The 27,860-nt window shown below is 43.4% G+C and overlaps 2 protein-coding genes across 2 annotated transcripts; one reads left to right on the forward strand and one right to left on the reverse strand.

The window, feature by feature from the left end:
* Nucleotides 1-1,730: 1,730 nt before the first annotated feature.
* ITGAE (integrin subunit alpha E) lies at nucleotides 1,731-27,860 on the forward strand. The gene is made up of 33 exons (XM_059829517.1): nucleotides 1,731-1,795; nucleotides 2,355-2,452; nucleotides 2,891-2,961; nucleotides 3,688-3,805; nucleotides 4,436-4,576; nucleotides 4,935-5,056; nucleotides 5,713-5,864; nucleotides 6,530-6,683; nucleotides 7,159-7,294; nucleotides 7,906-8,013; nucleotides 8,263-8,384; nucleotides 9,412-9,563; nucleotides 9,956-10,109; nucleotides 11,161-11,311; nucleotides 11,395-11,462; nucleotides 12,214-12,349; nucleotides 13,384-13,514; nucleotides 14,051-14,191; nucleotides 15,123-15,344; nucleotides 15,758-15,888; nucleotides 16,664-16,797; nucleotides 16,913-17,061; nucleotides 17,628-17,756; nucleotides 18,982-19,052; nucleotides 19,713-19,848; nucleotides 20,141-20,242; nucleotides 20,557-20,633; nucleotides 22,081-22,147; nucleotides 22,235-22,342; nucleotides 25,206-25,472; nucleotides 26,548-26,643; nucleotides 27,243-27,353; nucleotides 27,792-27,860. The coding sequence occupies exons 1-33, from the start codon at nucleotides 1,731-1,733 to the stop codon at nucleotides 27,846-27,848; spliced, it is 4,077 nt and encodes a 1,358-aa protein (XP_059685500.1). The 3' UTR covers nucleotides 27,849-27,860.
* HASPIN (histone H3 associated protein kinase) lies at nucleotides 22,692-25,591 on the reverse strand. The gene has a single exon (XM_009812939.2). The coding sequence runs from the start codon at nucleotides 25,589-25,591 to the stop codon at nucleotides 22,982-22,984; it is 2,610 nt and encodes an 869-aa protein (XP_009811241.2). The 3' UTR covers nucleotides 22,692-22,981.

Consider the following 27,860-nt stretch of genomic DNA (forward strand, 5'->3'; position numbering starts at 1 on the left):
GTATATCAGAGGAGGTTATATTGAAAATGCTAGACTGTGTGTTTAAATGCAGGCTCAACCTACAGCTTCTAGAATTGGAGTCTGGGCATTCAAAGCAAGGATTTAGGCTGGAGTAATTTGTAAAATTCAGATTTTGTACTTTTGTTCTAGTTTCAAACAGGGACTTAGTTTGTGATTGGAGTCACTTGGGCTTGTTCTTGAGATTAGTGTGAAGTTTACAAAGCTGTCGTATGATTGACAGAGGTTTGGTGATACAGTACAGCTCAGTGCTTGAATTTACAGCATTTATCATAGTAGCTTTCCTTTCGTGCATCCTACTTGGTGACACTTTCAGTCTGTCACTTAGAGTCAAGTATATTTATCTTCCAGCCTGTGCATTTACTGAAGTGTTAACACGCTTACAGAAATCAAGAGCTGAGGCGTGAACAGCAATAAGGGTTGACTCACCACAGAGTCTTACAGCTGAAACACCAATATTAGCCCCTTTTTTTGTGGGCTGCCTTGCAAGAAGGAAGTGCATTCAGGCAAAAGAAAAAAAGTTACCTTTAGCGTGCCAATTCAGTTATGGCTCTGTGAATAATGAGTAGAAGGTTTTCTTTTTTTTTTTTTTTATGGCTGTTTTATATCTATTTTGAGAAGTTATTGGACTTTTAGCAGAGCTGCATTCTCAGCAGAGTATCCATCACATTTGGCACTAATTTGCTCCCTTGCTGCCAAGCTTTGAGCTTTTTGTTAACATCCCACAGAATCTACGTTCTCTTCTTCTTACCAGATTTATGACAATGCTGTTCTTGTGGGGAACAATCCCTGCTGCTACCTAAACTGCTTATTCTTTAATTTAATGGGTTTCAGTCCTGGTGTGTTGAATATCAAGTTAAAAGAAGTGAATCCACTGGTGCTACCCTGAAGTCGCACACCACTGGCACAAGCCCTGGACTTTTGTTTCCTCTCCTGCCTAAACGCAGGCTTGTGAGCTTCAGCTAGTAGGAATGTTTTGTCATATTCAAGATGGACTTTCATAACAGAACAACAGGACTTGTGTTACTTTATCTTCCGTTAGGTTGGGCAAAAAAATACTTTGTTAATCTAAATCAGTGAAATCTCCATAGCTTAGTATCTCCCTCTGCTGCCCCTGCTGTCGTGGTGGGCAGGGTTCAGGGATAGCTGGCTCAAGAGCCTGATAACTCTGACTCTACAGATCACAGTCTGTGCTCATTCATTTATTTGTTTTCAGTGGTCAAGTCCTTGAGGAGCTTTAATGTTGACACTGGCAAGACGTGGATCACACCACACGCAGCCTCTTTGTTGTGGCCCACAGTTCTTCAGCACTCGGATGGGAACACAACCATGTAAGGAACAGAAGAAAGAAAATCATACCCAAACCTCCCAGGTCTTTATGAACGAGTGTTGCCTGAGGTCATGTAGCTTCTCACTTTCTACAACTGTTAGCACAGGTTCCTCTGCCTGAGACCCAGAATTGTTTCTTGGTTCTCAGGGGCTGATAAGCAGAGTTAGAGCTTCATCAGTGTGAGGTGTACATTGTCAGCCTGTGAGTCTTTGCAATGCTTCTGCCTTCACCCACACACAGTGGGTACAGTCATGGCACTGTACAGAAAGGATGTCAGCACATTTAACCAAATGGCAGAAACAAGCAGCTGGGTTTTTGCAGTACTTCCTGGCATATTGCCTCATTGCTGGGGCTGCAGCAGTCACGGCAGCTGTCAAGCGTTATGTTGCGAGCTTGGTCTGAAGACCATAAAGAGCTGGAAACTGCTGTATTTCGACTATCGGGTCTGTAGGGGAAGAGGAATGGATGGCTAGGTTGGTGAAGAGAAGCCAACCACAAGTGGTTGCTATAGAGATAACCTACATTATGCTGAGCAGATTGCTCACATTGTGTAGCAGACAGTGTATTTTAAGTTTCAGAGTAAAGAAACTTTTCTACCCCCTGAGCAGAAGTTGACTGACTCAAAGAACAGTCTCCATTTCATACAGCAGTGCTGCCATTTCCTAGTGTGGAGGTTGAACTTTCTCACTGTGCCTCCAGCCTCCCTTTACCTCCAGTATTTTATGGGCAAGTCACTTCCAGACCTCTTCCTTCGTCTGGGGTAGCTCTCTTGATTTCATAGTTCAGATAACGGGAAGGATGATGATTTGTAGGAGAAAATAAGTGTTTTCCTCTTAGTGGCTGATTCAGCTCAAAACCACACTGGAGTCCAGTTAATTAAGAGACATCATCAGAATAATGGGTGGCCACCCTGCCACACAGATGATTGTTTTGCACTGCACTGCCAAAGGACTCTGCCTGATTGTACCACCTTCCCTCTTTTCCACCTTTTTTTCTTGTTTTACAGGATTTTGGCTACTTCCTCAGTAGACAAGGGCCTGGGCAGGCTGAGGAAGTGCACTGTTTTGCAGGAGGAGATCCAGTGCCAGGAGATACCTCTGCGAGGTACAGTCCCGCTTCCCCTTCCCAACACTTGCTTTGCCATAGGCATGAGGGGGTGCAGAGGCTGGGTGTTTCAGAGAGAACTGGGCATGCTGCTAGGTCCCGTAGATCTGCACTTCATAGAGACAACGTGAATCCACAGTCCCAGTGGTTGGGAGTGATGTGTCTGGAGGCTGCAAGACCTCTTCTGCCACAGCTTAAGTCTTCACCCAAACTCTGTTGAAATACAAGGCAAATTTTTTTGTTTCCAACATATTCATTACTGCTACAGTTGCTGGTAACATTAATTCTGAGTCCTCCATCTAGGAGAGCAGATATAGCTGACCTCAGTTGTTGTAGCCTTTCTCTATATTGATTCTGTTTGCCCAAGGCTGACAAGTACCGTATCCATTTCAATTCTGTTCTCCTTCGTCATTCATTCAATCATTCATTCAATTTCAGGAAAGATTAAAGGCTCCAAAAACATCCAGGATGGTGGCATAACTATTGACAGGAATTCAGATTGGATCCTGGTAAGGGACTGAAAATATCCATGGCTGGGAACAACTGTATTTTTCCAAAATGTTGTGTATTTTTGCTGGGAAATGCAAATGAGCAGGCATAACAGAAGGATGAAGGCTAAAAGCTCTTGGCTGGATACTGGCTGTTTGGAAAGCCAGCTCGTGCATTGTCAGCCAGGAGGGGAAATTGAGAAGGGCCTTTCTCATCAGCTGAGGACTGCAGTGGACCTTGTACTTCACTGCAGCCACCCCCACTCATAGGAAAAAGGAGCATTGGCAGAGGAGGCTTAGGAGAACCACTGATTTGGAGGCTAACACCTCAGTCTGGTGACCCCCCCCCCGGGGGGACTTCAGGGCTGAAGTCCTGGGTAACAGGGGAGGTCCCGGATGACTGGAGGCATGTCCCCCAACGTGACGTCCATCTACAAGAAGGGCCGGAAGGAGGATCCGGGGAACTACAGGCATTGTGGACGAGGCATTGTGGGACATAGTTTAATGGGCATGGTGGTGTTAGTTGATGGTTGGACTTGATGATCTTACAGGTCTTTTCCAACTGTAGTGATTCTGTGATTCTGTAACCTGATGTGGCAAGGGTCACATCAGGGAAGGTTCTTTTTTACTCTTGGTAGGCTTTCAGTGCTGTGCAGGGGATGCTGAATGTTTGCCAGACGGCGTCTTCAGTCATCCTCTGTCTACAGCTTTGTTGCCATTCAGTAGCCTTCCCCACCACCCCCACAGGCTTGCTTGCAGAAGAAGCACCGCCGAGCCTTCACCACTACCGAGGACTTGAATGGAGTCTGTACTCTGCTCACCGCCGACTTGCGCAGCACAGCTTTCCTCAACCTCACCAAGATCGGTATAGGAGCAAAGCCAGTACTGTGCCTTTGCAGAGGGACAGAAACAACAGCACGAGGCCCTGATCTAACAGCAGGGGCCCTCTGATTTCCTAACCAGCAAGGTCTATGGTCCACTGCGAGAGACTAAAAACTGAGTTTTAACATGTATTATAGTGCCTTCAACAGGGTTACAAGGTTCAGCCTTGAAGACCAGAACACAGCAGCAGGTCTGTCCCATGCATCCAAAAGATCCAGCTCTTAAGCCAGAATTTAGAAAAGCATTGACATTCTTAGTGGATGGATGTGACAAAATCCACTGGGATTTTTAAAAGTGCCTCGGCTCTCAAGGCTGTTCCTTCCCACTTAACAGGGCTACTGGGCATTTAATCAAAGGAGCGGAGAGCTGGTCTGATTGTCTAGCCTTGCTCTGCTTCTTGCTGTCACTGCAAAGAAGCTGAGAAGTTTAAATTAGACATCTAGATGGTGTCTTCCCATCTTCAGTTGTCTAACTGCTGTTAACAGACTGATCCTCAGGTTTTCTGCAAATTTGGGAAACTTGGTTGAAACAGATCCTGAGTTTAAGATGTGCTAATTAGAAGACTATTTTCAAAAGGTGGAGTGTATTTTTTCTTGCTTTTTAAATTCCCTAGTTGAGACCAAATTAAACAGCATTCAAAGTAAAAGCAGCAGAGACGAGATTACTGATACCAGCAGCTCCGTCTGCACAGACGACACCAGCAGTGCTTGTGGTGAGCTCTTTGGCAGCACATGGAACAACCGCCTGTGCAAAGGTAGGTACTGGACATGAACAAGCATTGCTTCCTTCTGTATTAGCTGAGTTTGAAGCAGCTTGCTTTCATCTGGTGGGAGAGAGCTGGGGAGGGAAAAGGTTGAGGTTTTGAAGGTTATTTGTAATGACGCATTTTGCTCATTATTACAGTCATCATTCACTGAGATTTTTAAAAAATAAAACCTGTCACTACAGCGTAGACCGCGCCATCAGCTAGACCTGCTTTTGGAATGACTAGATGGTGCTGTAGTCAAATTTTTGATTGTTTAATAATATGTCAATGTTCTTGAACCCTTGCTAAACGTTAGGCTGTTTAGGCGTTCCTTCAAATGTCCTTTTATATTTAACTGCATTGACAGAAGTGGGAACAGAGATTGCTGTCATTCTGGGTGGATCAGAGAACACCAAGCCAGATGGTTTCGAAAATGTCAAGACGTCTATCCTCAATATGATGAAGTCAATGTGGCAGAAATGCTCGAAGGTGTGTGAACCTCCTCAGAGTCTCATAATCTCATAGGCAGGATGGATCAGAGATCTAATGAAAAATGGAAAGTCTCCTGGTTCACATAATTATTGCTTTTTAAACTTCACAGTGATGCTAGTAATAATTCCACATACTCTAATGCAAGAGTTAAATGTTATTGAGCCAAGGAGGAGGAGTAGCTGAAGAGGGAGGTGGAAGAGCTAGGAATGGGTTTTCATGCCAGAAGCATGCTTAGATATTTTACCAGGCAAATCTCTCAGGGCACCTTGAAACAGTACACATAAAAATAAGAGGTGAGGCTTATAAACCATTACTTTATTTAAATAAATCTGGGGACAATGTGAGGCTGAGCCATGTGGTCACAAAAGGTCTAGCCAGATAGATAAATACAGGAAATTCAGACAGAGAAATCATTGTCTTGAGCCAAAGAAAATGAATTCGATTCCTGGAGCTGATCCAGAAGGGATCACCAGAATACAAATGTGTGACGGAGACAGAGGGATAAAGACAGTTGATCTACCTATTACTTGCAATATATGTTTTCTGTGTTTGTGCAGTAAAGTTTGGGACTAAACCTGGCACTCTGAGGGACTTAGGGATCCTGCCTTAGATCTTGCCTAACCAGCTCTGGCTTTGCCATCTGCTTTCTCCAGATCAGGTTTGCTGTGGTGCAGTATGGAGCAGAGATCCAAACTGAACTGAGCCTGCAAGAAAGCTGCGACAGACTGACTGCTTTCTTCAAAGTCCGAAACATCAAGCAGCAGAGTTCACGGGCTGACATTGCAGCCACGCTGCAGCATGTGTTGTGAGTTCACGTGTCTCAAGAAGCTCCAGGAACACTCAAGTGATTCCTTGTGTTTCACGTGCATCAATCCAGCCTCCCACGCCTCTGCTCTACTCTTCTTTATCTCACACCCTCAAAGCTCTCACTTCCAATGCTTCTCTTAGTGACAGGCTCTGCCAGCTGTGAGTGAGTCCGGGGGACCGTCAGGTCCACGAGGAGAAATTGCCAAGAGGCAAAGTGTGAAATCCTTCCTGGCTGACATAGGAGCCTCAGAATGAAAATTCAGTCACCTGGATCTTGCTTTGAGCATGTGTTCATTTGTAAACCCAAGGCCTTTCCCATCTTTTTCACTGATCTGCTGCATCTCTGGGAGTCACGCGTTCCCTCTTGACTCCATTTTCTTCTCAGTAGCATGACTCTAACAATACTGACCCACACTGTAAAAATGCCCCATATGCTGCTTGTGAAAGTGCTTGTGAAGTCAGAGCTACCCGTGGTGGACAGCCAATGTCCCAGGAAAGCATAAATCCTTGTGCGTGTGAATGTGCATGTTTGCCTCGCACGTCTGTACTCTTGTGGGCTGAGAGCTCAATGAACATCAGCACCCTGCCACCAACACTGACATTTTTAGCTCTGCAGATACAGCTTCTGTCCCATGAAACATCTCTGGGCTTCTGTTTCCACAGGGATAAAGTATTTGATGAAAGCCGCGACTGCAGCCAGACTGGTCACAAGATAATCATTGTCATGGCATCTGGACAGGTGTTTCTGGAAAACCATAGGTTGAGAAATGTGATGAACTCCCTGGAAGTGGCTATGGTCAAACTCTATGCTCCTGGGGTGAGTGGGAAGCAGCATCAAAGCCACACCTTTTTGCATCAAAGCACATATATAGGGGGGAGTTTCCATCCATCCCATGTGTCTGCTCTTATGCTTTAGTGGTGGCTGGAAGAAAAAGTAGTCGTGCCTTAGACTTGCAGGATCTCCAATCTGAGATGCCCTGGCTCCCTTGATTCACCCAGGCCTCCGTCTTCTTGATGCCAGAGAGCTTATTTTCAAGGAGGTTAAGGAATGTATCCTGGAAACAAAGATGCTTAAGTTGTATATGTCTTGTGGCTCTAGAGCTTTTATTAGTTTTTTCTTTGCAAATAAGGGCTTTCTGTGGGATCTAGTATCAGGGTTGCTTTACCAAGCTTTCAGAAAACTTCCCTTTTCAGGGCTTTCAAGTTTTTAATGGCAATTCGGGAATTTGTTGGGGTTTTGGTCTGTGTATGAAATGTGTTCAATCTCCCAGTCTGATGGCATTTCTCCCTAGATTGGAGAGTTCGTCAGCAACCAGTGGGTCCCGGAAGAGTTGCAGAAAGTTGGAAGCGACTGGTTTGTGCTGTCCACTTATGAAGATTTTGACAGTTTCCTTTCAGAGTTGGAGAGAGAGAGTCTGAGTGATTCAGGTAGAAGAAATCTCACTCCCAACACATCTATCTTCTTTGTAACTTACAGGGTGGATCTGTGATGGTGGGTAGTTTCATTGCTCAAGGAATGTAAATACATCTCCAGATCTTAGCCTGTTCTCGTAGTCACTTGCTCAGCAACAGCAAAACAAATAAAAGTGATTTCTGTTACACTAGTAACAGTCGTCCTCAGCCAGCCCACCAGGAGGACAAGAGATCATATTCTGTATCTGTGACCTGCAGCCATAACATCAGCATGGAAAGGCAGATGGGCTGCAATAGGTGCTTTACAATACGCACATTCACCACATGTTCAGTGTTTCTGTTGTGATACTTACACTTCTGGGTGTGCTCAGAGCAGTTTATTTCTATTGAACTGTAACTGTAGTTTTAAGATGGAGTCTTGATCCCCACAGTCTTCAAAACTCACAAATATTTCCATAGTACCTGTAGTCTGAAAGCAATGTTGACTGCAGGGATGAGGAAGAGTTCAGCTGCCAGGCAGCAAGGCACAGGAACACTGCATAGGCAATAGTGCAAAGTTTTAGTTCACCTTTTGCTTTCTCTCCCACTGTTCTGTCATCTACGCTCAAACTTTTTTCCTGTTTCAGCTGAAAATATTCCAGCTGAAGCACCAGAGCACAGAAACACTAATGACAGTGGTGACAACAAGCTCCCTTCCTGGATGGAGGAAGATGAGGAGGAGGAGGAGGAAAATGGCTTGCGTACGTGGTGAATTATCTTTTAACAGAATCATGCCAGGGATTGACAAAGTCCAGGGGTTGCTGTACTGTGAGCTTTCAGACTGAGCTGTAGCTCCTGCTGAAATGACAGCTTGGTGCAGTTCCGTTGCTTGTTTCAGTGAGATTACTTGTGCATTGATCGGTAACACTGGATAAAGAACTTGGTCCTGACCAAGACTGCTGATTGCCTTCTCCTCATTCCTTTACTTCCCATATCCTGGGCAGGTTCTGGAACAGAGATTGCTTTTATTCTGGATGGATCAGGGAGCATTGAGCCAGAGGATTTTGAAAGAGCAAAAGCATTCATCCACAAGATGATGAAAACACTGTACGAGAAGTGCTTTGAGGTACTCTCTCTCTCTTTAATAGGCACCAGAGTTATGGACAGTGCAGGTTTGTTTCCATTAGGATGGAAAAGCACTTCCACAACTTGTGTGTGTTCTCGACATAATTTTGCTTCCATCTTAGCAGTACATTCCCAGTCTTGATCCCAAGAACACTGTAGACATAAAAAGTCTGTGATTTGTATGCTCAGAAATCCCTAGCTCTGCTATGCTGCCATGCTTGGAGCGCAGTGAGCACCATCCCTGCTTTATTGTAAGGTGGCAGTCATGACTTTCTTCTGGTTTCCTGTCTCTATTCCTGTATTGTAATATCCGTACCTGCAATCGCAGAAGCGCCAATTAGACCACCTCTTCAGCCATGCACCTTACCAGTCTCCTTAGCTGCAGACACATATTCTGCATGAAGGAACCTACTGCTTTCTCTGCTGAGGCTGAGAAGTGTGATCCACACACTGACTTTAGCAAAGTCTCTACCTCTCAAATGCTCCAAGCATCAGCATATTTTAACTTGTTATTGGAATAAAGTGGAAAAGTGAAACATAGTGGAAAAAAGAAACATTATGTTATGTGTTGTGCAAATACAAAATGAAGAAATCGTCCCATTCTCCAGACTGTCTTTGATAATCAGGTTGTCCTGGAATAGGAGTACTCCAGGGAAAGACAAAGTGCAGCAGGGACCAATGAAGGAACAATTCAGTAATATCACAGATAATTCCCTCTGCAACCTGCACATGGACTAAACACAACAGGAAAATGCAGGGACTTAAAAACAAATCAGTGTTTCCCAAAATAATTTTTATCTCTGTACTGATAGCACTTTCATTTTCCTCAGTTATAATACACTTAAAACAATATCTGTGTCTGCACTAGACATATTTAAAAGCCACTTTCTCCTGAAAAAAAAATCTTCCTTTCTACCTAGTCTGGCTAATGTTTCTGTTGGGATTTCTGGGCTAGTTGTTGCAAAGAACCCTCTTTCTCTGAATCAACAGTTGTCACAAGCAGGTGCTTATCTGCTGCTTCCTTCCAGTGTGATTTTGCAGTGGTACAGTATGGGTTTGAAATCAGAACTGAGTTTGACCTGCGAGAAAACTGGGATCCTCATGCCACACTCCAGAAAGTACTTGATATTGTACAGGTGTGCAATGTGACAAAAACAGCATCTGCCATGCAGCATGTCCTGTAAGTAACAAAAAAAGAGCACAAGAAATGAAAGGGATGAATTTTTGGAGCATTTCATGAGTAAGGGAGTGGGACTTCTATGGACATTCAGGTCCTGAAAGCAATCATTTATCTGGCAATGGTTGAATGGCAGGCAGCAGTTCCTGTGCCAGGTTTTAGAGGGTTATAAAAGCCAGCTGTTGATGCCTAATTCTTCATGTGGCAGGGCTCAGGAAGCAATAGAAAGGGAGACAGCACCTGGTGTTTTTAAGATGTGTGAATATGAAAGAAATTCTTTTGCCTCCTTACTGTGACTTAGTTGCAATTGCATAATTCAACAAGACTCTTCCTTCTATCCCAAGGAGGGAAGCTTCAACGTTCATCCCAGATTCTTTGTTTTGATGTTTTACCAGGGATTCTATCTTCACTGAAAGTCATGGGTCCCGCAAGGATGCAGCCAAGGTCATGATTGTGCTTACAGATGGGGAAATACTCCTGGATGAAATGAACTTGACAACAGTGATAAATTCACCCAAAATGGCAGGAATCGAGCGCTATGCTATTGGGGTAAGTTGGGAATATACTTGGATCATATTTTCCCTCCATTTCTTGGTAGCACTGGGGGCAGAGAAAAGGAGAAACTGATCCATGCATGGTTCCAGTAAATAAGGGAAGAGGCATGTATAAAATAAGGAGGTGAAAGATAAAGCTACGGTATGAACTGATACTATAATCTACGTAGTGTCAATTACATGCCCATGTTTGTTCCTTCCTACACCTACTACATTCAGCGCCCTGTATCCACTTATTCTCAGACTTTTCAGAACAGAGTCGTGCTTTCAGGAGATCTCAGACCATCTTGTTCTTCCTTGTACAAAGTTTAGAAAAATCTTTCCAGAATGACTGAATCTGGAAAAGTAATTAACCTTAGTTAAGTCTAGCTCCACAAAGTGTGATTTATGTTTCCTTATGCAGGTTATTCTGGAAAATGTCAAAGGGATAAATAAAAATTAAAAGGTTTTCTGACCTACCCACTCGAGGACAAAACAGCAACACCGAGGGGTTGTTGTTCATTGCTTATTATCAGCTGCAGTCCTCCTGACTCAGAACGAGGCCAAGAATTTCAAGCTACCTTCTAGATGAAGTGCATGCTTAAAAATTTAAGTTTTTTAGAACAAAACTTCTGATACATTCTTAACTTGGCCAGCAAATTAGCCCGTGTGTTAGTTTGTCAACAAGGCTATGTCCTGAAGTCTGAAGTTTGGTTTCAGACATGCTATATATGTCTCCTCAGATAGTCTTTCTGCTATCTCTTTTCATTCTTTCAGGGCAGGAAAATGTTCAATTTTATGATGTCTGGTAGCTTGTTGATTTCCAAAATTAATTGTTGGGTACAACAAAGGTATATGGACCGAATACAGCACCAGCTGCAAAGCTTTGGCACCAGGAGACACTGAGCCTGTCCAATTCGTTGATTGCCAAAGCAATTGCTATTTCTGGGTTTACACATAGTGGCTGAAGCTGAAGTTTTTACCACAAACTGTTGAATGAAGTAGGTGGGGGTAAGGGGACTATAAAGGTTGCTTCTTTTGATTGATGATTTGCATCTCTTCTGCAGGTGGGAGATGCATTCAAAAAACCAAAGGCCCTAAATGAATTGCGGCTAATTGCATCTGGTCCAGATGACACTAATGTATTTCAGGTGACCAATTATTCAGCATTAGATGGGCTGCTTTCAACCCTGCAGCAGAGTATTATTGGTATAGAAGGTAAACAGCAATCTTTCTATTTCATTAGTACCTTTTGAGAAATAAGGAGAAAGTGGCTTACCCTGTTTCTATTGCATCCTCAGGTACGCAGGGTGATGCTCTGGAATATGAGCTTGCGCAAGCTGGTTTCAACGTGCAGATCTTGGATAAGGTAAGTATTCTGCATTTAACCCTGCTAAATGGTTGTACGCTGTGCTGCTGCTTCGATACTTGTAAGGATTCAGGAGGCCTCCCACAAGAAACTATGGTGATACAAAAGCATGAGATCCATGTAGTCAAATCTCCTTTGCAAATCACTGCTTCCTTTGAATGTGTCAGATAAGCAAAAATATGACTTTTATATAGTCAGTCAGTACTGAATTTTATTTTAGGATGGGATTTATCTCATTTGACCACTGTTCTAACCACTGGATGCTTTTTATTCCACTGGGCAAAAGAGCTATCTCCAGTTGACAGCTTTGATTTTGCTGGCATTCACATCTCCAATGGACAAATCAGGGGCTCTGCCATGTTGCAAATAAAATAACTCTGCTCTTTTGGAATCCTCTGGCTTAAAACCTTGGTCCACCCAGGACAACAATGGGAGGGGGAAATAGTGAATGCTGAGAAGACTAATGAACGTTCAGCAGCCTTGGCTGCGAGGACAACACTGATCCAGTTCTGCAAAAAGCTCATGTAGTGAGCTGGGAGATGTGCAGCAGCTTCTCTGATGCTGGGCAGTCACCTTGTCTTTCTTCAATATCTGGCAGGAGCTGGTAGAACTGCCCAAGCTACAGGGTCCAGGAAAGAGTGCAGGACTTCTAAGCCAGAGAACATTGCTCCTTACTAAACTGCTTTGCAGAGTGCTAGAGGCAATTGCCCTGTGTTCATCTCTTCTAATTTGCAGTATGTTACTTCTGCAGCAAGTCTTAATGTTTGGTGCGGTGGGGGCCTTTGACTGGTCTGGTGGAATTCTGCTGTATGATCTGGCAACCAAGACCGCTGTTTTCCTGAATGAATCTAAAGAAGAAGCCAAAAAAGCAAAATACAGTTACCTAGGTAATGAGCTTACCCCTCTCTGAGATCAAATGACAACCTGACTGCAGTTTTGCTTTGTCTGTTTGTGTTCAGTACGGTCTGCCCACACTGACAGCATTTACCTGAAGAAGGCCACCTTCTGCAGCATCTTACTGGTTTTGGGGTATTTTCTCTAGCAGGGAGTGAGATTCTGATGAAAACAGTCTGTCTCTTTATTGTTGGGAAGATACGACTTGTTTTCTCTTACAAGTTATGATGCCTTGTGGTATTATTCTGTTAACACACGCCCTTTGGTTTTACTGTGTAAGAATACTTGCAATGAAGGGCATTTTTGAGAGCTGATAAGGATAAATATTTCACTTATTGTGAGTGTCTGGAGAAGAAATAGCTTGTGAATCAATACTGTTCTTGGCTTGCTGACAAATAAAGCCTTGCTTATTCACCCCAGTGCTCTGTGGCCTCATGAGCCCTGTATCTCCTGACTGTAGCCTTGGCCATAAAGTCTTACCAGGTAATATGAGGTGCTGTGGACCGCTTGTGTCAGGATAACTCTTCTCCCATTACCTCCCTGTTACAGAAGCTCCATAACAGATCTCTTCTTGCTTTCTATACAGAGTATAGAATTTTGTTCACTTCTGTGAAGGGTGATAAACCTTCCAGCTTGCAGACATAATAATTAAAAAAAAAAAAGTATGTATGTGTGTATGTTGGATAATCACTCAGGAACTGTGACAAATGCTAAGAAAAGTCATCAAGAGTTCAAGCATGTTTTTCAGAGCAATAATTTATTCAGTTACCCAACAAGCTACTAAGAGAGGAAAACCTCAGCTTTGCTGGCTTTTCTCTCAGAAAAGTTACCTGCTGTTTCCTAATTAATATTTTAATGAGATGGTCTGTAATGAAAACAGACCACAACTAGACATGTTGCGAACTCTTGGATCTCATTGAATATGTAGATCCATGTCTCAGTCCAAACTCTGTGGGCTTTTTCCGCCAGGCGAAGAGTATGGTACTGATAATGTATGCTATTTTCGCTCCTTGTGTGAATGCACCAGGATACAGTGTGGCAGTGGTACGCACAGAGTACGGACCCTTGTATGTGGCTGGAGCTCCACGGCACAGCATGAGAGGGAAGGTGTTGGTGTTTCAGGACGGCCGTTTAAAACAAACCCTGCAAGGAGAACAGGTACTGTGCTTCACTCATCCAGGGGCAGCCAGGTCAGTGGGGGTTAGGTGGGCCGCACACATCTCGTTTGCTGAAACAGCGGCTGCATTTTCTCCTCCAGACACACTTACACCCTTACACAGGCATCCGATTTAGCCAGATGTGGATTACATGATCTTTGTTCACTCCATAATGCTTTGGGAACATCAGAAGAAATAATGAAATTTGGAAAAAGACTGGGAAAAAAATTAGCTAAATGGGGCGTACTATATTTATGTTCTGTTCTCATGGTTCACGGGGAAAGAGGTCATCGACTGTGGTATTCTTTTTCCTCTGTCAAATTGTTGAATAATGATTTTGTTACTGCTAAACTGGTTACAGGATCTGTCCCAGAGGATGGCTGTAATAAAATAAATAATAGGAAATGATCCACATATAAGTAGATATGTGATGTTTTGTTCTAAAAATTGCCTTACTGCTGCAAAGGACACTAATTCTACAAAGCTATATATAGAGAATTCCAGTGAAAGAGCTGCTTGTCTTTTTCTGGAGCACAGGTTGGATCTTATTTTGGATCTGAGCTCTGCCCACTTGATGTGAACCGTGATGGCATGACAGATCTTCTCCTCGTTGGAGCTCCATTTTATCACATTCGAGGGGAAGAAGGAAGGGTTTACGTCTATCGCCTGGAGACAGAGGTAAAAACACTGGTAGCGTAAACACTCCATGTTGGGGATTTTCCAACCATGCCTAAGTAGTGACAAATAAAACATTCCTCCTTTGTGCTCTCACTGAATGTGCTCTCCCTGTATGGTAGAGGACCGCAGGCTGAAGCCAGCGGTCCTGTCTTAGTCATTAGAATATAAAAGAGAAATAACTAAAGAAATAAAACCATTCTGTACCTAAGGTATGCTCTCATTACAGTGAGATAGAATCGTGTCTTCGCCCTGTACATAGGCAATTTGTTGGTGCAGACCTTGCTCTGCCAAGCAGTGTTCTTTGCAATGCTTGCAATAAACGTGTGCATGGGTAGCAGCTAATACTTTGCTTCCCGGGACTTGTAGAAAACAAAATGTTTTGTAGGCCTACCTACAATATACAGGATATAAGTTAATTGCGTCATTTTGAATGAGAAGTGAACTTTAACAGCAGACCAGGAGAAAACCCTCTTTGGTGCACTGCTAAAATTTGCTCAGGGCACGTACGTGATGGTTGGAAGCAGAAAAAAAGAGTCCAGGCATATGTTAGAATTCAAATAACGTACACCCTCTTGTGGCTTATTTCTGTAATAGGGTGGAGAAGATGGGATGGTTTCTGTTGTGAAACAAGCTGGGGTTCAACTCAATCTGCTGTTGATTTAGGAAAAGGCAGTGCTTCAGTGTGTCCGCTTGCATAGGGCTGTCCAGAGACGCTGCTTCTGTGGGAGAATTAGCATGCTCTCTATGCAGAAGGATCAAGCTTTTGTTCCGAGAGTCAGCTGGTATCTTGAATTTCTTATTACATTGTTTAGGGCTTTATTGTTCACCTTTAAGCATTGCAAGTGTGCCGTAGGAATTTTTTTTTTTTTTATGTAAGAGCTACTCATGCTACATTTGCTGTAAACGGATTTCCTTGTTGGATGTTTTTCAGACTGGTTCATTCACCATGAAAGGACACTTAAACGTGCAGGTGACCTCTCCTTTTGCAAGATTTGGGTTTACAGTGGCCAGCATTGGAGACATCAATGGGGATGGATATGAGGATATTGCAGTTGGAGCCCCCCTTGAAGATCAGCTTTCGAACAGTTCCTCTTTTGGCAGCATTTACATCTTTAATGGTGATAAAGACAGGATCAAGAGCTCTTTTTCTCAAGTATGTGTCTTGTTGGGAATTGGCTCCCCTACCCCTCAAGAGGGAAAAGCTTGTGTTTTTGTAGTAAGAGGCTGGGAGGAAGGACTTCCACATTTCATTTGCATTGATGGGTGAGAAATTTGCAGATGTCAGACGGTTTATGTGACTCCACAGGTTTCTGCAGCAGAGCTGCTCCTTAATTGTAATTATTCACCTTTCTGCTTAGGCAAGGGAGCTGGATTCATGTGCTGCCTATAGAACAGTGTAGCCTTTTGCAAGCCTGCCCGTCCATTACAGGAGGTTAAGAGTCAATATTTTGCATCTCAGAGGTGTTACAAAATCATCTTTACAGCAGTCTTGTGAAAAGAACTATCTTTTCCCAAGGACAGGAGAGAGATCCTGACTTATATTTGTTCATGTTTCCCCCCTTTTAGAGAGTAAAAGCCTCTGAAATTTCTTCAGGACTCCAATATTTTGGACAATCCATTGATGGTGGCTTTGATTTCACTAATGATGGCCTCCGAGATATTACAGTAGGGTCACTGGAGAATGTGATTGTGCTGCGGTAGGTAATAAGTGCTATTTTTTAGTGTGCTGGGGAAATGCTTCAAAGACAAATATAGAATCTGTGTTCCAAGCACCATGTAATGATTCTATTTTTAATTCAGCATCAGAGGGACATAAAGAAATCTTTCCCTGTGCTAGAAATTATACAAAATGTAAAGCCTTTAGTTCAAGTTGCAAAGGCTTTTTGCCTTTGTATGTCTAAAGCTTTGAACAAGTATGAGAGAGTGAACATCAACTGATTAACATAGATCTAGGTCTAAGAAGACCTTGATGTCTGCAATTCAGCACTGATAATACAGGTCATTCAGACAAAAAAAAAATTCTTGACAGACCGTACCTCATTTTCAGTCAGACATCTGGTAGCTGAGTGACCTGTGGAGTTCACAAAGGCTAAGACATGGCAGACAGATTTGATTTTGTTCTTGCATTTTGTACTTGAAAACAAATTGTAGATAACGAGAGAATTTGAACAGCTAGATAATGCGTTTATATAATGGAAACATAAACACTGTGTTTAATTCTGAAACTCTAACCATATTGGTGTATTTTGGCTGTCTATTCCTTAAGACTCTTGGGATTTTGTACGTTCGGAACGTTCCCAGCAGCAACTGGAACTTCTGTAAATAGGCCAGCTTGGTCCAGGTGAAATACCATGGAAATACTGAGCAGTTCTTATTCTTGCTTGCCAGGCTTTCTTAAAAAGTTTTTCCTGTAATGTTTCAGTTCAAAAATTTATATTTGATTCTGTTCCTTATCTGTTCTTCACTGACCAGCTCAAGACCAGTTGTCCACTTTCTCACCAGCATGAGATTCAACCCTGAGAGAATCCTAATTTTCCAAAATAACAGCATTGTTAGAGCAAAACTATGTTTCGATACAATCTCAGCTTTACCAGTGTCTCAACAAGGTAATAAATGGGAATTGTGATCAGATTGAAATCTACAGTCCTACACTGTCCTTGGAAACTTGGCACTGAGGACAATTTCTGGTACATCTAACAAAGGATTTTGAAAATCTTGCAGTGTTTTCACAGCTATACATTCTCTACATGGTGGACTTAGATGTGAAAATGGCAAAGAGGAGAGTACAGTTTGAAGATCAGAACACCACAAGAAGTGGAAAGCTGTTGGTCAGCAAGCACATGTGCTCTGAGCTGCAGCTTTACACGCTGGTAGGTGATGTTGGTCAGATTTACCACAGAAAGAAGGGTTAAGAGGATAGGGTTTTTTAACAGAATCTGCATGATGATGAGTCTTTCTTGAAATGCAAAAATACTGCAATGGGGTGGGGTTTTCTCAGTGTTAGACTTGCTGAGCGTGTTTTACAGCTGAGGCAGGAAATATGTCATGTGCCGTTTTGGTTTGTATTGCTATAAATCAAACTCTCATCCTTCTGTGTGTATGTAAAGTATTTCTAATCCTAGAATTGTTTGTAGGAGAGGCACAAAGCTCTACAGGATTAAAGGAAACTGTTTTTCACAATGCGCAACTGAATCACCGAACACATTATCCGGTGGATGTCATGGGAGCCAAATGTATAAAATGATCCAAAAAACCATTCGACAAGCTTGTGGTCCACTGATGGCTATTAAACACAGTGGCCCAAAGAAAACATCTGAGCCAGAAGGTCCCTAAATGTGCCAGATGACAGAAGCTGGAACAGAGATGACATGTGTGAAGACTTTTGTATTTTAATGCCCAGATACTTTCTCAACTTCTTGTTCTTCCTTTCTTGTAGCCATGTGACTTTGACTGTTTTTCCAGTGTTTTTCTGAGAGTTAAACACAAGCTCTATAAGAAAAATGATAACATGGAGTTTGCTGTTCCTGTGCTGGATAGATACAAGCCATCAGAAATGCATTTTAAGGTAATAAAACAAAACACTAGCAAATAAGGTTCTCTCTTTCCAGGATGCAAACCTTTTACTATTAAAAAATAAATAAATAAAATTGTGGTTTTCTTAGCTTTTGCATGTCGTCTTCTGCCCTCTGCTCCCTTTTGTAGTCATCAATACTGTATTCTGGGTAGACTTTGGGCCCAGGTTTCCCCCAAACAGATACTCGTATCTTGTTAAGAGAATCTCATCTCTGAAGTCCACTCTCAGATCTGCTAAAACTTGCTTTACTTTTGATCACAACATTTCTCCTGTATAAAATGAGATTAGATGCTACCTGTGAAGAAGGCAGATGGTTTGTGTGTTTTGTGAAGTACTTCTCAGATATTGAGATCTACATTGGAACTTGTATTAAGACGTATTATTTGAATGGTGTATTTGGTAGTAACAGCTATACAATTTTCTAATGAAGTAATTAGTTAGTCTGAAATCCAAATCACAGCTTCTGAAAAAATTCCCCAAAGCTCTGTAAAGAGGCAGCTTTTTGCTACTTAATAGGAGTCTTTACCACAATTCAATATTTAATTAGCTGTCCATAAAGCATAAGACAGAGAAGTTAGGAGAACATTTAGCACTGAGCAATAATCCACACTAATTACTATAGTCGCGGTACTCTTAGGGATTATGATGTTGATGGTACATTTATTTCCTAAGAATAATTAATGACATTCTTGAGTGTTGGTCAGCATTTCTTAGTACTTATGCACCCAACATCTAATTATTAATTATCATTGAACTTCTCCAGAAACATCAGCCACAGACAGTACATTTTTATTGGTGAATAAAACTATTGCTAAAGGAAGTAACCTCATCTTTACAAAATAGTGTGCCTATAAGCTGGCACAGCATAAGAACGTATTTATTCAAGAAAAACATATCATCTCTGAAAAGGAATTAATATTATTGCCCTGTGGCAATGCAGGGTTAAACAACTGGCACTTCTTTAACAAGACCTTGTCCCCAGTGAAAACTTTTCATGTTATTGCTAATAGACCTTCTCCTCAGAGTTGAATCACAAAATATCATCAATTTAGGACTGACTTATCACTAGAGGGTCTTTTATTTCCAACTTCTCCTTAATTGAGGTCATGGGAATTTTGGTTTTCAGAGAATGTATGTGTATATGTAAAGATACCTGAATCTACTGCCTTAGAAAAATGAGGACTGTTAAAATTTTACTTGATCTGTTTGCTTTCAGTTGCCTTACAAGCAAGACTGCAACAACAAGACCATCTGTACTGCTCATTTAACTTTGACAAGTCAGATTCAGTGAGTCATAGTACTTGTATTATCCAGATTTTGCATTTAGCATTCATATAAAATGCCATCTTTGTGCATAAGATGTTTTCTTCTCAGATAAGATTTGCTGTCTTTTTGTTTACGTTACTTTCGATGCAATTCATCCTTTCCATAACATCACATTCATACAATGCTGTAACTGTATGCCTCCGTGGGCATCGCTGGGCTGTTCTAGGAAATCTCAGAAGAAAGACCAAGGTTTAAACAACTACAGTCATCCTAAAATCACAATTCTGGCAATTGTGAACAGGTGATTTTGTTTTAGGCTGATACTACAGCAGAGTTGCCCAGTTTATGTAGCCTTAGACAAAACAGTAGGCATCACTTCATGGTAAAAAGCCACCCTGGAGATTCACTGAAAAGCTAATAAAGTGGAACAAAGTTTAAAATCTATCTTGATGTAAAACAGAAACGATAAAATGTTACATAAAGTTGGGAGATGACTGCCTTCAATATTAAGAATTCAATATTCACACCCTGAAGAATACTGAATAATTAATTGGGCTGTTGCATTACCCTGTGTGTGAAAGCACTTGGAAGGAGTAATTACCAGAATGCTTCAGGCCTCTTATTTAATAACAACCCTTAGAAATTACACATCACCCATCTCATTTTTCTGTCTGCTTCTAGAAAGGAATTAGTGGTGGGCCACACTAAAGAAGTAACCATGAATGTTTCACTAACGAACACTGGAGATGACTCGTACATGACAACGATGGTCTTGAACTATCCTAAAAACCTACATTTTAAGAAGGTGACTGTCGAGGTAAGATTGTAGAACAACTCTTCAGCTAGCAGCAGACTGCTGAAAGAAAACCCAGCGCAGACTCCTATTCATTTACTACCTAAATAAATCTTGAAGTAATGTCCAGGGAAGGGAAGGAGCATTTCAGTTATTAGGACTAGAGCCTGAATGCTGGATTTATCTGATCTAAGACTCCCAAGCTTTTATTGGGCTATTTGTACCTAATTTGTTTTATGGGAGCAGACAGAGACTGAGGTGAATTTCCCAGTCTGTTTTTATTCAACATTAAAGAGCATTCCTATTCTGTTGGCAGCCATCCTCTCCTGCTATTCACTGTGGCCAACCAATACCATTAACTTCTGCAGTCTTATCCTGTAACTGCAGAATTGGGCATCCAGTATTCAAGAAGACAACTGTAAGTAGAGATCATTATTTTCACTTTTTCCCTACCTCTAAATGGTACTTTGAGTAGCTGCTCTTGCATCCTCTATCTCTACAATTAGGCCAGAGCTGCTAGTCTTTCTAATTCAGCTTATGGCTGGTGTGCATTTCCTCAAGGCAAGAGCTAACTTTCATATTCCTGCACTTTACTTAGCATCTAATTTCTCCAGAAGGGAATGATGAGCAGAAAATACATTAGCCATCATGTTTTAACAGTACCCTGGTGAGTTAAAGAGTATTCACAGGGTAATCGATATTTTGTTGTGTCTTTCTCTTCCCTCAAAATAGGCAAAATTTTCAGTGATTTGGCAATTAGATGAAAGCGTATTCCAAAATAAGTCTGCAATCACCGTTAATATCACCAAGTGAGTATTGCTATTTTCACCACAAAATACACTGTGAACTAGAAAGGAAATACCAGAATTCCAACTCGGTGTCTGTACTATTTACCAGTCACTGGTTACACAAAACTATACTTGTTCTTTTCAACCTTCTAAAGCATTTGGATCCATGTGAAAAATTTTCCCTTACGATAATTTTAGCTTTGCTCTTACTTCATTATTTTGGTAAAACGTAGAGCACCCTTAAAGGTCCTAATTTAAGTGTAGTACATATTTAGAAGCTTGTGTTTTCTGAAATGGCAAACAGTGTTCTGGCACCCTCCTTCCTTAGCAGAGAGAACAGATGAGTAAAGTATATAATCCAGCTCTGTTCCAAGTAAAGCTTTCACTCCAAATGATTGGGATGAGAACATATGTTCAGGGCATTTTTCTTGATTAGGGGCTTTCTAATGGGGGGAAGTTACCATTCAGATTCCTTTCCTGTCACCTGCCTCCCATTAAAACTTATGGGGACTGACTAGTATACTACATTTTTTAAACAGAGCATCTTTAAAAAGGAAATGAGAACTCATCTCTGGCAGCTACACTTCCTTGCAAGTTTAAGGCAAAGGTTTCTGTATGAATTTAATGTCGTTTTGTGAGGGGTAGAAGCTTTAAATTATGATTAATGAAAGCAATACTACATATGCACAAATTAGCATTTGCTTGCAGGGAGACATTTCAAGGCAATGGCAGCTTTCAAAATCTGTAGTAATAAAGGGCTACTCTGGCACTACTGTACCATGTCACCCAGAGGGCCAGCACCTCTCCTTTCATTAATCACTGCCACTCTGTCTCCATCCCTCTTGTACACCCAATATTAGCAGTTCTCAAACCATAGACATAAAGGACCAAGGCAGGCAGATAATAATGTAGTTTCATCCATCCTTTTTTTTTTTAAAGCATAAATGAAAATAGCACCATTCTGACTGAAGAACATGTCCTTGATGTCAGATATGCATTCACTGCAGTCCTTTCCAAGTAAGTTTTAGGAATATTCAATTATATTGCATTACTTTAGTCAATTAGAGGAAAAAAGAGATTGAGAGCATGCCTGGTAAGATTCCAATACAATTTCCATCTTAATAATTTCAAGCACTGCAGATTGTGAAGTCACTTTCTGTGGTACGAGACAGCAAAAGTACAGAGTCTGGAAGACAGAAAAATAAAATCCTATCATAGGCAGGGGGGTACCCAGGCTCTCTAACTGCTTGTAAAAAGCAGACTTCAAGGTAGGTTCAAAGATGCATCTAATTGATAGACTGCATATATACACGCATATATAGCCAGACTTTACAGGCAGCGTTCCAGTTACAACAAATCTGATGGTGCCACCTCTTAATTACTTAACACATCTGGGTCATTGGATGTACTAATTTTTAATAATAATCTAATTCACTTTTCACTTAGTTTCATTTATCGTTCTCTTTAGACCAGTTGCTTTAATGTACGTGAACGTTAGCGAAGGACTTCTTGAAAACAAAGAATTCAAATTTAATGTAAGTATAGCTTCAAATTTAGGTCATCTGATCCATCTGCAATCAGGACTAAAGAACACTTATTAACTTCTGCATTTTCTTCTGTAGATAAATGGAGAAAATCGCTTTAACGCTACCATCAAGTTACAGATTTGGGTTCCTATCAGTATACAAGGTCACAACGTAATAACGGTCAAAAATGCATCAGGAACACAGGTACTTTTTTCTTATATTTTTCCTAATCCAATACCTCTTCACTGGTCCTTACAGAGAAAAAAAATCATGTTACAGATTAGAGTGTTTTTAAAGCCTACACTACAGAAACTTTACATATTCACATTTTGTAGCATCATTCCATGTACAAGTTTTGCCAAACTGAACAGAAGTTCATTTTTAAAATTAAGTCAAAAGGTGGGTTTTTTCCCCTCTCTCTCCCCAGCTAAGAATACTTACCTTTGTCCTCACTGTCCAGAACTGTATTTTCTTTAAGCAAAAGAATTTGTAAGAAAGACAATATACTAAGGAAAGAACTTTTAATAATCTAAGACAAAAAAGGTAAGAAAACTTCTGTGGAATTCAAAACATTAGTTGAGCCTGTAGAAGTCTCTTTGCCCCCCCCTTCTCAAATGTCAACTCTGTTCTCTCCTTGCCATCGCCCCTCAGAAAAAGTACATGTGGAAACATCTTAAAGCAGAAGACTTGGTTTTTTAGACATTTTGGATAGCATATCATTCACATTGGTAACCGATCATAACGCTTCATTGTGCCAACATTTAAAAAGATCATACATAAAAAACAGCAAAGGAGAAAGGCAGTATCAGTGACTTAGTTCTTGGAAACATTGCACTCCCCTGCTCACTGGAAGAGGCTGCTGTTTTGTAAAACTTCATTGGCAGACTCAAAGGTCAGTACTTCTTTGTGGAATTTAATGAGCTGCTGCTTAATTTTCCTCATGGCAGAAGTTGATTCCCTCTTCTTGTAGCCCATGTCTTTCAAAAGTTTATCTGACAAGTAGTGCAGCCAGAGGACGTTGCTGTGTGGGTGATAGTCAGTCCAGCTGTTGGAGTTCTCTGCTTTCATTTGCCTGTAGACATCAAACTGGTAGTCCCCTGTGCCTTGAAACAGTTCTTCATCAGTGGAAAGGTCACAAAACACAGTTAACCCGTCCTTCTCCAGCCGAGACAAGGTATAATCGATGATGTTGACATGAATCCCTGCTGTGGGGATTGTGTGTGTTGACCCATTCAACACATAATTAAGCTCCTTTACATCAGTCTTCTTTACCAGCACATTCCCCCAGTGCAAGTCTCTGTGCTCGAAGTGCAGCTCCTGTTCTGCCACAGCCAGGGAAGCAGTGACCTGGTGCAAAATGCTTTTTGCCGATGCCACTGAACTGAACCTGTTCCTCATATTCTCCAAGTCACTGCCTCCAAATTCAAACTCCAGAACCATGAAGAGCTGCTCATCCCCAAAAAGGTCTGGCCGATCATTTTCTGATCCCGTTACTTTGTGGTATTTGTCCCAGGCTTCCAGGAGATACTTAGGATAGGCCCCTTGAACACAGTGCACAGAGTACAAGCTGATGAACCCAACAGTCCTATTCACAGACTCTTCAGACAGAAGACTGAGTTCTTTTGAAATTATTATCTCAGGCAGAATCTCTCCAAAGCTCTTCTGAGCTTCACCATTTACTTTTTCAGTCCCTTCAATGGGAATTATTTTTAAGGCCACGGGTCCTCTCTCACTGTCTATCTGGAAGACCTCTCCGAACACCCCTTCTCCAATTTTCTTGCAATCTTTCATTTTATCTAAAGGAATGCATTCCTCAAAAGCGATAGGCCCTTCCTGGTGGCATTCCCCAAACACCTTCTCTGCATCTGTAAGCATTAGCTCCAGGACAGAACAGGAATTCCTGGGAGCCAGCAGGACCATGGAGGAAGCAGACCAAGTGCAGCACTGGGCCTTACCAGCAGATAGGGTTGCTTGGTGCCCTGAAAGCTGGCATTTCACAGAAGGCGTACAAAGGATGCTGTTGCAGGAAGTCTCTTCTGTGGTAACTTTCTTCTTCTTATGGAAGGACAAAGATGCTTGAACTCTACCCCAGGAATGGGAGCTATTGAGGAGTGAATAGTCATCATCTCTTGTATCTACAGACATCTCCAGAAAACCCTTCTTCATCGTTTTTTGCCTCATCTGTGGTCTGAAAAAGGAGTTATTAGGCTGCTGCTGTCTCTTATTTCTGTGCCTTTTTGGACGGAGCCTTGTTGGCCTCCCCCACCGGCTGGCACTGAAGCCGCTGATGCAAGCTTTTCGACAGGTACTTCCCTCTCCGGAAACAACTTTGATACTTTTATGTTTATTCTCCAAGATTCCTTGACGGCCTAAAGGGGATACTGGCTGCTGGCAGGCAGGTTGAATATCTGCCTCTTCGTTGCGTTTCATGCTCATCAGCCACACTGGCACTTCTTGAGGGTCCAAGACCACCACTGGCATAAGCTGGTACTTCTTGCTTTTGCCTCTCTGACCACGCAAGCTTTCTTTCCTTGAATCTCTCCTTGGATCGTCGCATGGTTCGTCAGAAGTGGCACCGTCACGTGGCGCGGAGCGCTGTGGCTCACCGTTAACGGGAAGCAGCGCTGCCCGAGCAGTGGTTGCGGCTTTCCGTGGGGACAAGGGAGCTTGTGCCCGGCGGGGTCCCCGCAACGATGCCCTCAGAACCCTGCCGGACTTGCGCAACACCGAGCCCGGCTCGCCGCTCCTTTCCGCGCCTTTTGGGCAGGACCGTCCAGCCCGCCCTTCCCTCGCCCTGTCGGCCCCCAGCAGTGGCGGGAGCTGCTCCGAGTCTCCCTGAGATGACTCCAGCGAGCTCAGGGTGCTGCCAGCCGAGGCAGTCCGCTGCCTGCGCGGCGAGGAGTAGAGCTGCAGGCTGCCGTCCAGCCCCGAGCCGCCCTCCACGGTGGTGCTGAGCAGGACGAGGGAGCCGAGCTCGGCCGGCGGGGCCTGGCGGCGGCGGGGCCGGCGGCGCGGCGGCGGCGGCCACTGGGGGGTGCTGCACAGTAGGGGGCGCTGCGCCCCGCAGGGCGGCCCCTGGCGGCGGCGGCGGCTGCGGCGGGCGGCGCCGCGCGGCGACGGTGAGGGCGAGGGGGAGGCGAGGACCGCCGGCCCCGGCGGACGGTTCTCCTTCTCCGCGGCGGCGCCGCCGCGGCGGGTCCGCAGGCGCCAGGGGCGGGCGGGGCGCTTACCCAGCGGCTGTCGGCGGCGCTTGCTGGGCGGCGAGAAGTCGGGGTCGTCCGAGGGGGCGGAGAAGGCGCTGGAGCCGGCTGAGGCGGTGCTGGAACCGGCCGAGGTCGAGCTGAAGAACCGCTTGCGGTCCTGAGGCGGTGAAATCCATCGGTCGGGCGGCGGCAGCGGGCGAAGGTGCCCGCGCCGCGAGTAGGTGCGGAGCAGGCGCGGCTGGAGCAGCATAGCGGCGGCGGCGGCCGCCACGGGCCGGGCCCTGCCTGAGGGGCAGCCGCGGCGCCCGCCCGCCTCCGTTTCAAACGGGGTATCGCGAGAGCGGGGGTGGGGGGGGCGAGAGGAGGGCGCGGCCCCGCCCGGGGAGGGGAGGGCCCCGCGGGCAGGCCCCGCCCCCGGCCCCGCCCCCCGCGGTTTTTACAGGCGTGGGGCCGGCGGCCGCCGCGCTCCGCTGTAACCGTTCAATTTCAGGTGGAGACGGAGTGCGGGGTCAGCGAGGAAGGGGTGCCGGATCTCCGGGAGTATGCCGGCGGCACAGAAGCAGAGGTGAGGGGTGCTGGCACCGGCTGCTGCTGTGGCGACAAACCCACAGAGCCGCGGACACCCGTGGCAGCCGGGGACTGAGCCGCTCCGTTGAATTGCAGGGCATGCGGGACGTGCAGTATCAGTACGTGCTCTGCTCGATCCAAACTGACGGCGACAATATCACCGTGACAGCAGAACTGTCTTTAAACAGCTCTCACCAGGTACACACAGAAGGCAGCGCTCCGCTAGCACTGTTTGCTAAAACCTGTCACCTGCCAGAGGCCCAGGGTAAGGGTTTCTTCCACATCGCAGTGGAGATGTTGCTCTTCCACGCGCGATGCTATTTCCTGACCCTGCAGAGCAAGAGGGATGTTTTATTCATGGCAGCATCTCTCAGGAGGCACTCGGTGCTTAGATCCCGTGGTCCTCTTGCTTCCTGCAGAAATTGCCCCTTGTGAAATGGCTCTTACAGTACCGCAACCTTTCATCGCTCCGACAGTTTCTCATGAGTGATAGTTACACGTTAAGGTTATATACACAAGACACAGCTTGGTGGCGGCACTGTACAGGGTGATTTTTACAGTCTGAATAAGGATTTGCTATTGCAACACATTTTTCTGAAAAGCAACTGATACTTTGTTCTTTTATTTCTTTTTCCATAGTTCTTAAAAAGCAAAACGGTTCTGCTGGTCCCTGGAAAAATCACCTTCAACAGACAACTATATGTGGGCCTGACAGAAGAGAATCATAACGCTGAGGTATCAGAACATCATTTAGGCAGCTTGGTCCTTTTCTTGGGGCAGGAACAAGGGAGAAATCCAGATATTTTTGCTGAATCTAGAGAACTGATCAAGTTCCCAGAGTTAAATCCTGGACCTTTTGAAACAAACATCTGTTCTGCCATTGAATTTAGTGAAATCACATTTTGACTATAGGATAAGAGCACAGGGAGGATATTTGGTAGTGCATATCAGAAAAGTTTTTAGGGTTCTGCATTGAACTCTATGTATCTGACACCTGGGGCTAACACAGAGGCCTCCTGTCCTCTCAGGGATTTCAACATGAATATTCCTTCTCTTTCCATGGTGAAGACATGCTCTTTAATCTGAAAGATTGTCACTGGTGACTACTGTAATCACTGTAAACTCCTAAAGAAGACTCAGTAAATTGAACTCCATTGACTAGGCTTGCAATGAAAAAAGTTACTTCATATTGTATTGCAAAGTTGATGGAGCATACAGCATAGTTTAAAGGTTGAATGCTAGCTCGAGCTATATAGCGTTCTCAGTTAAAAGCTGACAAAGAAAAAAATAACTGGGCTTCAGTATATGCTGAATTGGCCTTGATTCTGTTCCAGATTACTCTTGTCTTGCTGAAAAAGGAAGTGTTTTATCATCTGCCTGTTATCATAGGAAGCTGTGCTGGTGGACTTCTTTTGCTGGCGTTCATTATTCTGCTTCTCTGGAAAGTGGGTATCGTTAATACACACACACCAAAATAAAAACCTTTTTGTTAGATGTTTTAACATTTTTTTAAGATTTTTCTAAGTATGAAAGCAATTTTTTTCAAACATGTACTGAAGAACCTCTGCTGCTTCCTGTTGTAAAACCTTAGTGTTACATTTTGAGCTATTCTGAGTATTGCAAGTCCTGTTTTAAAGTGCTTTGCAGAATATTTGAATGGTATGAACTCTTTATAGATGTTCTGAAAAGTTTTGAACAATGTAGGCCTTCAGGCTTACAGCTCTGCCGGAAGTCACACCTGGGTTGCATCCTGCATTCACGCATTCAGTTACTGCAACCCTGAGAAGGAAAAACTTGAAATTTGCATTTTAAATTGTTTCATGAAAAAGCAAAAATTCATGCATATGTAAAGATTTAATAAGTTCTTTTAATTTTTTCCCCAGTGTGGCTTTTTCAAAAGAAACTATAAAACTATGATGGAGCAAGAAGATACTTCCTGAAGACTAAGCTGG

Source organism: Gavia stellata, chromosome 25 (assembly GCF_030936135.1).
Source record: "Gavia stellata isolate bGavSte3 chromosome 25, bGavSte3.hap2, whole genome shotgun sequence".
NCBI lineage: Eukaryota > Metazoa > Chordata > Aves > Gaviiformes > Gaviidae > Gavia > Gavia stellata.